Source organism: Trichogramma pretiosum, unplaced genomic scaffold (assembly GCF_000599845.2).
Source record: "Trichogramma pretiosum strain Unisexual culture from Peru unplaced genomic scaffold, Tpre_2.0 scaffold102, whole genome shotgun sequence".
NCBI lineage: Eukaryota > Metazoa > Arthropoda > Insecta > Hymenoptera > Trichogrammatidae > Trichogramma > Trichogramma pretiosum.
Window position 1 is genome coordinate 395,354 of NW_019640799.1, and position 17,638 is coordinate 412,991.

Consider the following 17,638-nt stretch of genomic DNA (forward strand, 5'->3'; position numbering starts at 1 on the left):
CTCGCAGCAGCCGTTCTCCGTCAATTATATATCGTGCCTTTTATATTATTATACGTTCTTGTGTGCACAAACTCTTCGAACAGTCGATCGCTGCTTTGAACGAACGAATAACAGCCCTATTAAACTGGCCCGCGACTCGGACACTCGGGATCGAGGAAAAAAAGCTCTTCGATGATCGCGATCGACGAATGCCGCGAATCTCCAACGAGCTTGAAGGAATTTCGCCGCGGACACGGCATAAATTGACATTTACTTCAACCGAGCTCGTACCTTGACATTTTTTTTTCGCGGTCGATCGATCCCGAGGAATGCGTGAGCCGGTAGTGCGATATATATTATGCGTATGCCAAGATTCGGCAATTGGGACGCGTGGCATTGAAAATCTCTGCAGATTAAAGCTGAGCATGAGGTAGAAAGTGCAAAGCCCTCGACGAGAGGATGCTTGCCATTAAAGTATTTTTCGAGAGGCATTGATTCGTCGATCTGCTTCGTTTGAAAATATACTCGAATTCAACTTGGAACTCGGTTCCCTAAGTTTTTGATTTGACGATTTACATTAAGAAATATATGTAGATGATCTGAAAATGGCAATATTGATTTCAATACTTTGAATTCGATAATATCACATTAAGACTCCACCGCTAGATGGCGAGTACATTTGTCCCTGTAAATCTGCAAGTGGCAAAGTAAAAATAACTGTATAAGGCTGTTTAAGTATCTGTGAACATTATGGTTGAATATCGAAAAAGGTCGTAGAAGTTTTTTGTTATGTAATGAGCACGATGGTCGGTCAGAAAAGACATCACTGATCTTCGGATGTCAATCGGTCTAGAATCAAATTCTTTCCCTCGATTTTCCGCTATTATGCGTGCACTCGAGCGAGTTTTCGCAACGATCCATATCATTCCTCAAACGCATACACGCGCACTGCGTAAGGACAAAAGATTTGGATTTTGAAAAAATTGGCTATACGCCTTGGCGCATGAGGGCAAGCATTAACACGCATTGGTATCCACACGCCCATGTTAGCCGGCCATTCTGTATATATATAACTGCTCGCAGACTGTCAATGACTGGAATTAATTAACAAGGCATACACGGTACACACACGCATGAATTAAATGCGCGAGAAAACTGCGTGGATTTTTTTCCTCCTCTCTTTCGTCGGCAGCGTGCGTGTGTGCGTGTTTCAGCGAGAGAGAGAGACAAAAGTAATTTGATCTATGACTCACGCGTGGAAAATTTCAAAATATATACAATCGTTCACAACTGCAGCTCGATGCAATTCCAAAGAATCTTGAGTGCAGCAGCAGCGAGCAGCTTTGCATATCGTTATCGCGAGCTCAGCAGCCGACACACAACGAAAGTGAAACGCCTCGGCCGTTATATATCGCGCAAGGCAATAATGTTTTCTCCTTCTCTTCGCGGCGCGTTATCCTACTTATATTGCACAGCAAGGGATAGTTTTTGAAATGAATAATTATACAAATTGTATACATATGCGCGCGAGTGTGTGCACCCACATTGAGCAAGTGCACATACGGCAGCTAGGTACTAGATAGTAGTACAGTTCGTTATTTTTTTTTTCTGCACCTCCGCAGCCGAGTAATGTATTAATCAACGGCTCGAGCCTGTCTATCGCTATGCTATACTACTTCTGTATAAAACACACACAGTGCGCGCATAATGAGTATCGAAAGACTATCTCGAAAGGAATGAAACGCATATTGAGCAATGAAAAACTACTACTGCCGATATCGACAAACTTCTTTCTTTCTCTCTCTATTTCCACCGATGCTGTGTTATTACTTTATATGCATACGTACTTGTAGATACACGCGGTATAATCTCGGAGAGCAGAGAGACGAAGAAAAAAAAAGAATGTGCCCTGGTGTAAGAAAAGCAAACGTCTAGTGAGTTTTTATTACATAATTATTGGGCCGCGCGCGTGGCTTGCATTATAATATACAGTTAAGTACGTGGCACGATCGATAAGTCGCGCGCGGCGCATTCGAAAAATTACGATTTATAATGAGCTTTCGAATATAGCTGCTGAATAGGTTTTATTTTATTTTTTGTCGTGTTGTGTTGTTGTCGTCGTTGTTGTGTTGTTGCGGCGCATGAATACGTTTATAAGTATGAAACTTACGAAATACGTAACGTACATATTTATAACGTTGGAAAGAGCAGAAGAAAAAAAAGTCGTGTCTGGAAATAGCGATTGTGTCTGTGCATGTTTCACCGATTCAGAAAAGAGCGCAAAATCGGAACTCATTTGCACAGCTGTTGTAGCTCTATACGTAGCTGAGACAACGAGGGAGCTACATAACAATTGTAATAAACTAAAATCACTCAATGTTACGCGAGTGTGGCGGCGGTGGCTGCTGCAGCAGCTGCCATAAATTACTCGCGCGCAGCTACTAGACTAGACTACTACTGCCTGTCTGTCTCTCTTTCTCTATACACGGTAATAATCGAACCGCAAATATGATAATCGACTATCTCATAGACCGATCTCTATGGGCTGGAAGCTGTGTATATAATTATTACTACTGCTATGCACAAGGCAGCCAGAAATGATAATTGATTTGCCTGGCGAGAGACACACATTATAAGAAAAGTACGTCTGTCTCGAGCGCACGTGCTTGTCCGTCATTCAAAAGTCGCGTGGCGAGCTCCATTGGTTTTAACGCCGAGCTTATACGTACGAAAGTTAAATTACAATCGTGCAGCGGCAGCGAAGGCATATTTTCTCATGACGCGCCCGATCGCGCGCGAGGTCTCTGCATATGCACGCGTGAAACAGCCGGACTGATCTATAGCTGTGCAAGGCTTTTTCCATTTTTAGAAAATATAATCATTTTTCCAAAAGTCGATATTTATGAGCTGCGGTGGCAGCAGCTGCAAAGATGATTGAATAATTCGATAATTACCCCCCCGACTGCAGATATATGCGGACGTCTCGCATAATTTAATAATGACTGCCAGTGAGATAGAGAGCTTGTTGCATGGCTATAAAAATCACAAAAACGAGTCGATCTCCCAATGACTCGGCCTTCTCTCTCTCTGCACGATTATAGCTATTAATAATATTTGCATCAAGATCGACGAACGAGTACCACATTTGAATAATAGCCGATCGATGTCGATATTTATATCCTGATTTAATGGCTTATTGGCTAATTTTAGCATGATTATCAATTAAACGTAAGTACTCGATAACGTTTTCATACGCAAGGGCGAGATTTCAACCTTTACGATCGTTCACTAATCGGGAGATCCTTGCAAATTATTTACCTCGTAAGCTTCTGTAGGTCATTACGAATACATGCTACATTTGAAGTCATCTTATAGAGCGTATAGATTAAAATAAACATAATAATTTCTCATAGTCACTCTCGACTCGATAAATGCAGAATGTCGCAGGAAATTTCAATAAAATGCGCAGAAGGCCTGTATACATTATTATACATACATAGCGCATTGTGTACAATATATATTTTGACAAGTATCTCTTTCTCGTATCTCCTCGCTTTTGCTGCTGCTGCTCTCTGCACCTCTCGCCGCGCGCGAGTTTAAAAACACTTGCTAACTTTATTGTCCATTGTTCGGGCGCTCGTCTCTCTCTCTCTCTCTCTCTCTCTCTGAGCATGTATTTACATGCGGCTTCGTCGTGTCTCTTCGCGCCTTTATACACTGAGTATTGTAGCAGCTTTAACGTATTATATCGATGGCGGCGGGGCCGTTCAATGACATATTTGCAAGTATATTACGTTGGAGCGACTATATAGATACAAGAGCAACGCGTTGGGCTGCTCCTCCTGCTGCTGTCATCGTGTCATCTCAAATTTATAGACGCAAACTGTACAGGAGTGTACGAAGCGGCTACATGGATCAGATTTTTTTTGTCTCTGGAACCGTTTTCGAGTTTCCTCCGAATCTGCGAATCGCCGTATAAATCCTGTGTCCGCGTGTAACTAACTTCCCGCCTTCGGTTGACGATCCGCGCGTAAATACTCCCACAAAAGCGAAAACTCCGCGCAGAGATAATGCAGCCACTGCAGACATGGATAATCTCTCAGCCGAGTCCTAGCAGCTATACTAAATACAACACGTACACAAAGAATGCAAAAGAATAGCTAGCAGGGGTAGATTAGCTGCACACGAGGTAGACGCGATGCTTTAGCGTACAAGCTTTATACATTTGGTCTTGTACAGCTCGCGCGCAGCGGCGATATCGCGGCCCAGCGATAAGTCAACGGCTGTGTGTCGAGCCACGATACCGTACTTATTATGTACACACGAGGATCGCGAGATGATGTGTGCCGCTGAGTACTGCGTGCATGTACTCTCGTAGCTTATGCATCGCAGGCGATCTCTCAGGTTCAAGGCTGCAACTACCTGTGCCCTCGAGTGAATTAATCTCTGGTTGAGGTTTCACCTCTAATTGCTGCTATCGAGCAGCTGTTGATTGTTTTTCAATTTTAATTCACTTTTTTTTTCAGATACTTGAATTTAAATTTTCGATAATTGATTTGTTGATTTCATTTTAAAGTTTTTACAATATTTAAGATTTTATTCTAGCTATCAAAAACTTTTTATTTCATTTCGTCAGCTTGCGGTATGAATTAATGTCAAGTATTTTCCTTCAATTTGAATTTGTCATTGGGGTTATGGCGAGTTTGGCTTTAATATCATTAAGTTCAGTGCTCTAAAATTATAGTTTTATTTGACCTGAATGGAGAGAAGATCAGCTAGAGTATCAAATGGCCATACAACGGCACATGTATTTGCCGCTAGAGGGCCTTCCGTTTGGCGCCCAAATATAGTATAATGTCACAGGTTTTCTCTGCGTGCATGTGTCTTTGTGCGCGTGCGGGTACATGCGTTCCTCGAAAATATCGATGAAGCTGCAAGTCAAACGCACATGACTCTGTAGTCAGCAGTGTGTTAAGTTGTATAAGTATAAGTGCGGTAGTGATCTTCGGCCCACGAGATTGGTACTCAAAAGACAGTGTTCAGTGCTACAATCAGTGCTATAATTTATTAATCACAGAAATTAGTTTTATCTAATTATTATTATTATCTTTTATTATTTATTTAAGTCACATTGAAAATGTCTTCAAAAGATGAAGTCGCTTGCCATCTTCGTGTAAGAGAAATAAAAAATCAGTTAAAAAGTATAAAACAAGGAGACGCCAGAGCAGAAAAGTATTGTCGCATCTATCGGAAAAGTAATCGCATCACGCGTATATATTTAAGGAAATTAATGAACTGCAAAAGCCTATTTCCGGGCGTCGAAGATAAAATATCAATTTTGACATATAATGTAAAAAACAAACATTTTAGCTCTAGCGAGGTTATAGATTATCTCGAGAAGATCAATTTTGACGTACACGAGTTCAGACTCAAAGATGGAAAGTCCGCTGTGCATTGTTTAGCTGATTTATACGAATTGGCGGAGACGCGGTGTCATCGAGACATGCTTCTCATTAAACATTCCCTTCGGAATTATCCGCGAAAAAACTACTGCGACGCTCACGGTTACACGTACTTTCACGCAGCCTGCATGGTGGCCGATATAAGAGTCGTGAGGAAATTTTTGAGCAAAGGCGTGAACGTCAATCTTGACACGTACACGTGTTCGCCTCTGTTCATTGCGGCCCAGTACAATAACGTAGAAATCGTGGAATTATTACTGGAACACAGAGCCAATCCGAATCAGTCGGACCACGAAGGATCGACGCCTCTTCACGCCCTCGCATTGCCGTATCTGTGTGAATGCATCGAAAGATTTTACTACTGCGATACGAGAAAACCAGTCGATTACATCGTTAAAATGCTCATCGACAGCGGAGCCGATATCGAAGCGCGAAATCGTCACGGAGACACTCCGTTGCAGTCGGCGGTGATGCGTTTCGACGTCGCCCTCACCAAGTCGCTCTTGGATCACGGCGCGTCACTGGACAGTCTGAACGAGAAGCGAATGTTCATTCATAATTTCTCGTCGCTCGAATTGAGGACGTACGCCGTGTCTCTGGATATTATCGAAGTGATGCAATTGTTGCAGTCGGCTGGATACAAAATGGATTTCCACACGAAACTCAGAATGGTTCAATGCTGGACAAGGATTCATGGAAACGATCTCGACCGTCTGCTAGTGAAAGATTCCGGTATGACATATCATTTAGCGGGTGATAAAAATCAAGTTGTCGATATCTATGTACAAATGGCTAAACAACTAACTATTCACAAGCTATATGGTTTTTATATAAAACCAGAAGTTAAAGATTACATGACATCCAGAATACTGGCGCAATTATATTAATTTTGATGAAGGTGACGTTATACATGAACTTGGCGCAAATCATCTAAATAATGCTCTAGTACCTCGGAAAATAAATGACATCAAGATAACCGAAGACGTCTCTCTACATAAACTTAGTACAATGAACTACAGCGAGGGTTACTCGATATTGAAGAACATAAAAAATTGGCGTGTCCCACAAATGGATAACTTAACGTGTGGAAGTACAATCGTGAGCTTCATTGCAAGGAGACACCTCTCAAACATTGCCATAAGGCTGGCGTTGGATTTGGAATTGCTGGCAGCCGATCTTTTCATGACTGATTATTGCTCGTTGAATCTTCCGTACCTCGTTTGCTTAAAAGTTGCAGAAAATATGAGTTACGAGGATCTGTTTCGTCTGTTCGAGGAAATAAACGTAGATGATGTAAAAGAACAATGCGATGGTGTCGATTGCATGATCAGAACCAGATTCGTCAGACTTTCATTGTGAGATGATCGAAAAATTTATATATTTTGACATAACACTTGATGATCATTGATAGTTATTTTTTGTATGCGTGAATTTTATCAAATAAAAGAAGTAAAATTTAAATTTTAACAAGCTTCAAGTTCATTAAAGATTGTTTGATCGATTCTTAATCATCGTGGCTCTCGACAAACAGTGTCCCACAAAATTGCGATTGATTTCATCTAAAGTCTGAAGAACAGCCCTCCGAAATACTATACCCGCCTGTTAGAATATATCAGAGCTTAGCAGAGCTTTGTACGGATCAAAGGGCTTGTCTCTTGAATCGTGAGTCTAAATACGTAATCAAAAAATGGAAATATTTTCCAAGCTAATAGCGTTTTTCCCCTATCTCCGAGTCCACCGCTGCCGCTGCTGCTTTTTTTTCTCTCTGCACACGCACGCTTGTAACGCGGTCTGCATTATGAATCAATCAAAGCCAGCGTTGCTCAAGCAGAGTAGCAGTAAGTGATTTTACGAACCAAAAAAAAAACTGGAATATTATCTTTTAACAAATTATACGCTTTATGTATTATACTCGACGTCGAATGCCCTTCGAGGTCTACAGTATGGCATTTATGCAGAAGCAAATTGTTGTGGAAAATTCATTGCGTAATTCAGCTGCGACTCAAGTTTAGCGCGGCGCTTGGCGTACGCATTATTATTACATACAGCATATGTAGGTAGGTAGGAACGTCGAACCTCGAGTTGTGCCGTGATCTCCACGGCGCCGTCGACTTTTTCCCACCGTGCGCGCACGATAATCGATATTTCCACGCTTATTTGTGTGTCTTTGCGTCTGTGTGTGTGGTGACTTGGACTTACCTAAAACAAACGGAAAATTGCAAACGTGAATTATGGTTCGGTACATATATTTTATATACACATATATATCGAAAGAAAAAAAAAACTATTATATCGCATTGCAGAAACGAATAAACAATTCGCGCGCGTATACACACGAGACAGACGTGGTATATCGACGCGTCGATTCGAAAGCTGGCCTTGCGCGAGTTATAGGCCGGTTCGTATATATACGTGGTATATACGCGGCTGCAAAATTGCACCTAAATTGTTGATAAAATAAGTCTCGTGCGGCGGTGGCGTGGCAGCGATATATACATATAATATGAATATATTTTCTGTCTTTTCAATGTTCCTGCAGTCGGCAAATTGATATGTATATGGGGCCCCAAGTTTTTACGTAAATTTATATATGTAAGAGGGAGAGAGGAAATTTCTGAGGAAGTCAAGTTAAAACGTTTTTTATCTTAGTTATACCGTTGCTGCTGCCGTTGACATGTTGCAAACGCGCGCGGTTTACATGCGCTTGTAATAAGAAGCAAATGTCTCGCTGAACAGATCGCGCGTGGGTGTATTATAATCGGCTGCTGGGCATATTAACAGATGTCAATGCACGATATCGATAACACGTCTCAAATATTTAGTTCAATCGAGTGCATAATGTAAACTATATAAAAAGGATAAAAAAAAACAATGAAATAGCACTATATAGGTAGTGCGCAGGCGTGCCGATCGCGCATTACAAAGTTATACAACATTCTCTGGAAATTCCGAAAGTGAAAAGTGCCGCGTACGGTAGAGGGTGGAGAATTGGATCGCACGGCGGCGGCGATCAACAACAATGCGTGAACGCGCGCGAGGATTTCTGACGAAAAATCTCTGCTGCGGTGCCGCGTGTGTGTATTTATATTACGCAAGAAACGTGCGCATACACATAGCCCGACTGCACGCGTGAAATATACGCGAGGAGCGTACGTGTGCCTCCGCTTGTAAAGTACATAATGTAATTAAGATTAAAAGTTCATGCTGGTATTATAAAGGCCTCGTCGTTGCTTGTTTTGGCGCAGCAGCTCGGCTTCATTAACGATAACGACAATACGCTAAGTGTGCATTGAGAATGACGTTTGAGAAATTGGCATAATTCATTCGAACCGCCGCTGCCGCTGACTGCCGTTGTTGCTCGCCGCGTGGGAGTTTGCTTTTCACCGATCCCACGCCGATCAAAGGCTCGAGACTCATATTTGCCGCGCAAAGTTACTTTACTGGTATGTATACGACAATGGCAATTTTCTAGAGCTGAGGTGCAAAAATTTTGGCGTCACGATCGCGCGCGCGACGATATACACAATATGTACCCTTTTACTTTATCTTTTTCAATAAATTAGATTTCCTCGCTATTATACTGGATATATATATCGGAGAGAAATTAGCGTGGAAAGTAATGCGCATTATTGCGCTTTGTATCCATCGGTTCTGACATAATTTATTAAAATGTTACATTGTTACGAGCGATTGACGTATATACAATACGTAACCGAAGCTGTAAATAACTACGGCAAAGGTCTATACGTGTACGTCGGGTAATTGATATAAAATGACTCGATCGATGGCCGATCGCGGCCAATAATAATGATACACGAAGAGACGTTGAAATGCTGCTCTTTTGAAATTGTCTACAAATGATCGGCTTTGCTGAACGCGAATATTTATTGCCGTTGTACGCGAATGACATAATCCCAAGCTCGCGAGCTCTATAAATGGACGAACGCAACTGCACGCGTATACGTGTGCGTGAGCGAGCCTCGATCGAATCACTGTATGCGCTACTAAAGTCGTATTATGTATAGCTATCGCCATGAGAAGGATTAGCTAAACAATGTGATAATTATGGAAAAAGGTCGCGATCGCAGGCTGAGAAGAGCGCAAGATGCAGCTCTAGCTCAGAGAGAGAACTATGATTCAGCGCGGATGCACGCCACGGTATTATAATGTATAATACCACGAGCTAGCTCGGCTCTATACGTCCACGCGATTTGCAAAAGACACTTTTCTATATACGTGTACCATATAGCTCGTATACAATATGTATGTATGGCAGATGCAAGCGAGATCAGCGTGTCAAGGATACGATCGCGGGTTGACGTTGTCGCACGCGCTCTAGCAGCAATTCTGATAAGCGCGCGCCCCTGTCTAACTACCATGTATTTTATATTATACGCTGTGTGCGCGCGGCAGTCTCGAGATTGCGCGACTCGAGAGACTTTTTACGTTGCTTATATAGCTTGTAATATAGGCGCACTCGATCCTGCTCCGCAAAGAGAGAGAGAGAGAGAGAGACAGAGCGGAGCGTAGGTGGGTGCGACGCAGTAGTGTAGACGCCGGCGACGGGCCTCCGCTCAACACAACATGCCGCCGCGTGATAAAACGTGCCTGGCACACACACACACACATACACACAGAGCCCTCGCGGTTATTTATTATATGCAATATAGAAAACTTGTGCAACGAGAGTTTCATATTATATATAGCGCAGTAGTAGTATACCGGCCCTCGCGAAAACTTGCGCAGCTCCGTGAACGATCTACGACGACTAAAACGACGAGAAAAGAAAGAAGATTCACGAGGCCGACTTTTCCTCGTGGAGCAGAGACTCGGTGCGCCGAGAGAATGTATATAATATAATGCCGGAGCTTCGGCAGTGGTGTAGGCAGAGATCGCGGCTACGTAAGTTGTATGTGTGTAACACACAGCGAAATTATAATAGCGCGAGCGACTTCTTAATAGGCTAATCCTCTCGCGAATAATTACAATTATCCATTATCCGTATGCATTTGTAGATGATCCTATACTGAAAACTTGAAAAAAAAAATTAACTAAATAATGAGATCGTTGAAATGCCTAATATGTACCTTTGTTCAAAGTAACATAACTATACTGCACTAGACTATAAAACATACGTGACGAGAACCTACTGGTGAAAAACGAGTGTGTATAATGTTTGCCTTTGTATACATTGGCTATTAAACAAAGTAATTCGTGCATATATTATAAAGCGAACCTCGCTAGAATTGCCAAGAATACATACACGTAGGAAAATTAATAAATGACGAAATGATTAAACGCGCCCTGTGTCAATTGTCTTCGCCGCGCGGCTATTTAGTATATTTCATAATTAAACCCTTATACACATTACGCGAGAGATCATGTCACACAAGATAAACTGGTCTTGTAATGTACGAATGTATATTCCCATGCCACCGTTGTAAAAACATTTTGATTTCTTAATTTGAGCATTATGAAATTCATATATGTACGCACACAGCGTGGATATTCATCAAGGTTCATTAAGATTGCATTTCACGCGACGCTTGAAGTTTCGAGGCGCGAGAGTTTGTTAACGATTGACAAAAAAAAGGCAGCAGAAGCACACGAAAAATCGCGCCTATTCTTCCCTTTTTTTATAAACAAGTGCGAGTTAGCTGGCCACGATTGTTATCGCCCTCGTAAACGGTTGCTTTATTCCCCCCACAGCAATCATTTATTGTACACAACGAATAGGTTTTTAAAAGCTCAATAATAAACGCAGTCCGCAGCTGTATACGTCGGTAATACGCGGCTAATGTATAAATCGCGTATAATATAATAATACACGTAAGCGGCTTTCGCTCACTCGCGTCGATTGTGTTTTTCTTTTTATTATTTTCGAGCAGTCTCGCGGGGGGGTTACAAGCTTGAAAATTTTCCTTTACCTTGAAAGTTTACACGCAATTCTCACATGCGCGCGCGCGCTATCCGTGTTTCCATCGAGTACACGCATAAGGTACTGATTTATTTAACAGCGAACCGGATGCGATTGAGATATATTATATTCTCGTATGAGTAGTATATACAAAGTCTCTCGCTGATTTCTTCGTCGTTCTGTAACTCGAGGAGCTTATTGTGCGATTTTCGAGGCGCAAAAGTTCAAAGTTTAAGAAATTGAAAGTGATAGAGGTGTACGACAGCGCGGGTTGGGGGAATTACGGAGAGGAATGTTATTCGCGCGCGGCTCGACCTTTGTGAAATTGAGACTTCGAGGATAATACACTGGCCAGGGGCCTCGTTAAAAAAAATGTATAATTAAATATGTTAAGCTGCTTTATTATAGGTGTGAAGGATAAAATATAGAACTGATTATACCGAATTGCTTGTATACAGTGTGCGACCTACGGATTCCATCACTTCGCACCCGCAAGGTCGCCCGTAAATAAGTGAAAAACCCGGACAAAAATAGTTTTTTGGAATTTTAACCCTCGCCTGCGAGAATGTTGAAAAAAAAGGCTGAAGCTCGGCGCAGGAGATAAAATTTCTTAATTGTGAAGAGGCATTTTTCAGACGTCAGGTACAAGCCCTTGAGCGATAATTTACGCAATCGCAGCTCGTGCGCAGTGCTATACAGTATACAAAGTGTGAAGATTCAAGTTGCTGTCGCTGTCGCCATATATACTACGTAAGATAGGCAAATGCTCAAATTGCGCTGTACAACATGCGGAGAAATGAAGTTGTAGCTGCACGTGCATATATCGACGCTGTTAAGGAAGACTAGCACGTTTACATTTAAAAATGTATAGAAACGTGCTACTCTTCCTTAACAGCGTCGATATATAAGTAAGCCGAACTCGCTCGCTCGAGCTTATTAACCGCGCGCGGCGATGATGTCTGCGCAACATTTTTGGGTGGGCCCCCGTATATATACAAGTAAGTAATGGGGATGTTTTACTCGCGTCGAGCCCGAGTCTCTATAATATATCTTTCGCTACATATATAACGCGAAGGAGATACGCGAATTCGGCACGCTCGAGAGCCTGTCCTTAATGCGTGCCGCAATCCGAACGAGCGATTAATTACTCGACACTCTCGCGCACGCAGAGAGTGTACTACTCATAATAACCGCGCGCGAATCTGCTGCTGCTGCTGCAGTCGCAGCACAGCTTTTGCGTAACTGCGACTGAGCGGCACGTAATTTGCCTAACGATCCTTTCCATAAGCTTCATATACTCGATCGTCGTCTTATCGTTTCGGCGCATTATGATTTCTAGCCGAGATATTTGCGAAAAGCTGCGGAGCTGAGAACGCACAAATAGTAGGATTTTCCATGCAAAGTAAAACGGGGCTTCGAGTACTTGTATAATTATTTTGACTCTTTCAATTGCAGATTTACAGATCGAGGTGTTCGCCATCTAGCGGTTGAGACTGGACATGATTGTAAATGAATTTTCATAGATTTGTTATACAACATTAACGCAAATACTAAAGCCAGAATTTAAAGATTAATCTTCAAAATGTTTAAATCTTTTTTATTAATTTTTGCATTAAAAATAATATATGTTTTATTTATAAAAATAAAAATAAGTATCGATTACTTTGAATTAGAAATCTAAATTTACCTTAAATCGACAACTGAATTTGAGATTTTTTTTTAACAGTATAAACTAACTTTTTTTTACAAGAAAACGATCGCCATCTTCGCATTCTACGTGATACATACGTGCACGGCGTACTCGTACACAGAATCAGTCAGCATCAATCCAACGGATTAGATCGTCGCCCCAGCGCAGGAAGGTATCTATTTCCAAGCTGCAGCAAGAAGGATACTTACTCGCGCGCAGAGGCAAAAAGGTATCTAACTCGAGCGCAGCGGCATAAAGGTATCTAATTCGAGCGAGAAGCAAAAAAGTAGCTTATTCAAACGAAGTGGCTAGAAAGTTTTGACGCGCCGAATTTAGGTTGGCAACGGAGCCGTAAATGATAAAATTTTGTTTTGTACTAGAGCAAAAAAGAAAAAAAACAAGTGAGCTAGTGTAATGATTTTCATTCATTTTTAAGGCGAGCAAACAAATCAATCTCGCCGCGATTTCGACTCAATTTGCCACTTATGGAGAACTTTGTATGTTCTGAGAGGATAGTAGAAGTTATCGGCTTTACATAACTTTGAATTAAATGTTGAATGTTGAATGTTGAAACAAAATTTTATCATTTACGTCTGCGTTGCCAACCTAAACTCAGCGCGTCAAAACTTTCTTGCCACTTCGTTTGAATAAGCTACTTTTTTGCTTCTCGCTCGAATTAGATACCTTTTTGCCGCTGCGCTCGAGTTAGATACCTTTTTGCCTCTGCGCGCGAGTAAGTATCCTTCTTGCTACAGCTTGGAAATAGATACCTTCCTGCGCTGGGGCGACGAGATATCAGATCGCGTGTAATAAGACGAAATGTAACATTTTCAATTTTCGTAATCGAGTTTATATATTTTTGTACAGCATCAGCAGAGACGATCGCGACACAGACGAACATACACGCAGCAGGTGAACCACCCGATGTAGTACATATAATATATAGAAAAACTACCGATAGACATGTGTCGCGCGACACATCTAATCCTGCGGTTAACAGATACTTTGACGCGATCATATTATATACGCGTATAGTCTCTGACGAAATAACGATCGAGCACGTAGCTTGATGAGCTAATTTATAGCCGGGACAGACTTGCGCGGATAAATAAAAAAACAAAAATATAAATAAAAGAGCTCGTCGGCGCGTACTTGGCCAACTCGAAACACACATAGTAGTTAATACGAGGTACTGGATGCTCTCGTCGTCGTCGTGTACGATCAGGTGGATTACGAGTCGCGCGCGCGAGGCTGGAAAAATTTTTTTAAAGGCGATTTTCAGTCTTATACCTGGCATCGCGTTCATACGAGTGCAACATTAATCATTGCACGCAGCGGCTGCACTGACATATTTTGCAAGTTCTTATACATATATACTTTCACTTCATAAAGTACGGCAGACTCGCAAGTGTGTGCGTATATTATTTTATCCTATTTATACATAAAGGTGTATTATAACGTCGGGCATACTCGAGATCGCGTTTAAATTAAATCGGCCATTTCGGTGCTTAGCTCGAAGTAGTATACAATATAACAGTCCCCATCCTGACTTATAATACAGCAAAGAAGAAGGTTAGTAAACGGTGCTTTGCCTAATGTTGCACCTGCTCCCAAACACCGATATATACAATATACATACACAAGCACCAAGTCGTCGATGAAAACGAGAGCAAAAAATCGGCAGGCATATAAGTATGGTATAATAAATCTCGCGAACCGGATAAAGTTGAGCGAGCGAGCATGTATAGTAGTGGTGGCGCGGCGACCTCCCAAGGACGGTCAGCGACTCGCGACGACGACGACGACGACTCGAGCGAACGGCCTACGTAGTAGTATATAAGTTATAAAGTATATAAAAGTACCTGTTGCGGCAGGGCGTCCCCGCGCGCATACAACGATAATCTCGTGTGTGTATAACTTCACGCGCTACGGCGCCACGTCGATGATTGGACTTTTGTGGCCTCGTATACGCACTCGCTCACTCACGCGCATATAATCAAACGCTCTGATGCCCGCGAGATCGTTGACGTTGGCGTGTACGTTCGGGGCCCCCCGAAACCGGTGGAACCGGAGATGTATACGTCCAAATCCGGCTTCTATCCTTTCGCTTGCACATGATATATAAATATAGCAAATTGAAGGCCCTCGTTAGCGCTGCTCGATGCGAAACAAAATCTCAGTTGTACGATTATATATATATATTTGCGTTCTATAGGGCCATTGAGCTCCTAATTGAAAATTTCCCCAAACGCGAGCGATGCCAATGAACTTGTTGCCGTTGCGCGGGTTTATTCGTGCGCGAGTCGAGAGAGACGGAGAATTACGTATTCGGCTAGTCACGCTCGGTTCGGAGCTCTTCGCGGTCCGGTTCGATTTTAAATTTATACCAGAATTTTTTAAAAATTTTTTTGTACATTTTTCCACGTTGACGATGAAAAACATTATACACGCTGCAGTTGAAAATTGTGAATTTATGAGAAAGTTTAGTCAAGCATCATCGACGCAGTATAACGCGCGAGCTCGAGAGTGCAGGCTTTTTTTGAAGGAGGAAAAAATGTCGTCCGTGTATAAGAAATATCGAACCGAGCTGATATTACGCTTAAATTACAAAATAATCTTTCCTGATTGAAGTAAAAAAAAAAATATGCGAATGCCGGAGTGAAATTTGAACGTCATCTCCATCTCCCCGGGCAGGCAGTAATGCGCGGTGAAAAATTCAAATGCATTCGGAATGTATGGCTTTGAAACGATGAAGCAGCGGGACATCTCTAGTGGGAATTCTCGGCATTGGTGATCGTCTCGTGAGCAGAAAATTATTGTTTATAATTTGTCGAGTTTTAGTAACAATTATAAGTTACAAATATTGAGCGCATTGGAAATTATCCGAAAATGATAACTGGTTGTTCTTAACAGTTTACACCAGTTTTTAACAACTTTGAGCACGATAATACGACTTCAAGATTTTACCCCTAGATGGCGAGTAGCTTTATATACAAATCTGCAAGTTACAAAGTAAAAATAATTCTATAAGTCAAAACAAAATTTCAAGAATATTCATTCTTTAATAAGAACGTAAAATCCAGAGGATTTTCATGATTGTGATCATCATTGCATTCATAAAGGTGTCACTAACCCAACCAGTGCTACAGACACATATATAAAACTCCCTAAAAATTAATTGAAAATTATACTCGGCCCGACTCGAGTCTAGTTCACGCCGAGGCACACGAGATTGCTCAAATATATATGATTTTGAAGAATTTGGTGTGTGTGCCGCATATAAGGTTCGCTACTGCACTCGACGCGAAAATTTCTCAACGCGCGGATCGTAACGAATGTCTTCTTCGTGTGATATACGCACTCTTTTCAATGGAAATAAGCGACCTCGCGTAATAATTAGGTCTACGTCTTTTTCTCGCATTAACGGTGCGTACCGCGAGTTACCATACGTAGGCCCAAGAAGAAACCATGAGATCCTTTAATTAAAAGAAGCAGCAGCAGAAGTAGACGCAACCAAGTTTATATAAATATATAATCTCCTTGAGAGTATGTGCGAATCTGGCATCGGAGAGTTTTATAAGCCCATGAGACTATCGCACGTTTGTTTGAGATATGGTTTATAGCGATTCGTGCGTAAGTTTGAGAAACGAGCTCGACGTAATTTTTTTGCACCCCAATGCCTAAATTAGTTATTCTGGCTTGGTGCGCTTGCCGAGATCTAGATGAAATATAATCACTTTCAAAATAATTTTCATCGATAGCTCTATCGCGTTATTCAATGGTCGATGACAAATATGATAAGCAATCGGCGTCGACGAAACTCTTACGAATGTGATTCACGCATTCGTATTATTCATCCGCAACACTGTACAGTGCACCGCGTGATTACATCGAAGAATCGTTTTGGGGGCAGAAAACGAAAGTGCGAGAAAGGAGGTGGCGCGCACGCGCGGACTGAAAAATGACTCTGGAAATATATGTCAATTTGAATTAGTAACGTTTGCACGTACTCCCAATGAAATCATACACTGCCTATAACAAATAATGAGAAACTTTGTCGGCGGCGGCGGCGTTGGGTTCGCAATCGTTATGTACGGTGCGCGCCAGCGCACTTAGAGAGCGATATTTCGTAACGCGAAAACCATTGCACTTCGGGTATGGGATTGTTCTCACGAATCATTAACAGGGAGAAAAATTAATCACGATAAATTATTCGAATGCGTTTATTAAAGTCTATTGCTGCGTAAGCACTGTGATTATTATTCTTTTTTTTTTGCCAATGAAAGAGAAATTAGAGTATCAATTTTGTTTTTATTTTAACGAAGAGAACGATTATGTACGTTTTTAAAGCCCGAAATTTGAGAATTCTTCACAGACTCCAAAAATCGTAAGTTTTTAGGTGGAGACTTTAATTACTTATTCGTACTTTTTTTTTTTTTTTTATATTATAGTGCATGGACCCAGCGAGGGGTATGCGCACTTACTTTCAACTAATCGTACGTACTACACGTAGTTTCGAATATATATAGGCCACGATAAATTTTTTGCTACTTGCGGATTTACAAGACTCCATCTGTCGATGAAATCTGA

General features: G+C 41.6%; 1 protein-coding gene across 1 annotated transcript; it reads left to right on the forward strand.

The window, feature by feature from the left end:
* The first annotated feature begins 5,116 nt into the window (after positions 1-5,116).
* On the forward strand, positions 5,117-6,328 carry LOC106653317 (ankyrin-1-like). The gene is made up of 2 exons (XM_014372718.2): positions 5,117-5,211; positions 5,350-6,328. Exons 1-2 carry the CDS (start codon positions 5,117-5,119, stop codon positions 6,326-6,328), a joined length of 1,074 nt encoding a protein of 357 aa, XP_014228204.2.
* The last annotated feature ends 11,310 nt before the right edge of the window (positions 6,329-17,638 follow it).

Coding starts and splice junctions, on each gene's coding strand:
- LOC106653317 (XM_014372718.2), top strand. CDS start 5,117: ATGTCTTCAAAAGATGAAGTCGCTTGCCATCTTCGTGTAAGAGAAATA. Junction 5,212..5,349: donor GGAGACGCCAGAGCAGAAAA/GTATTGTCGCAT, acceptor CAAACATTTTAG/CTCTAGCGAGGTTATAGATT.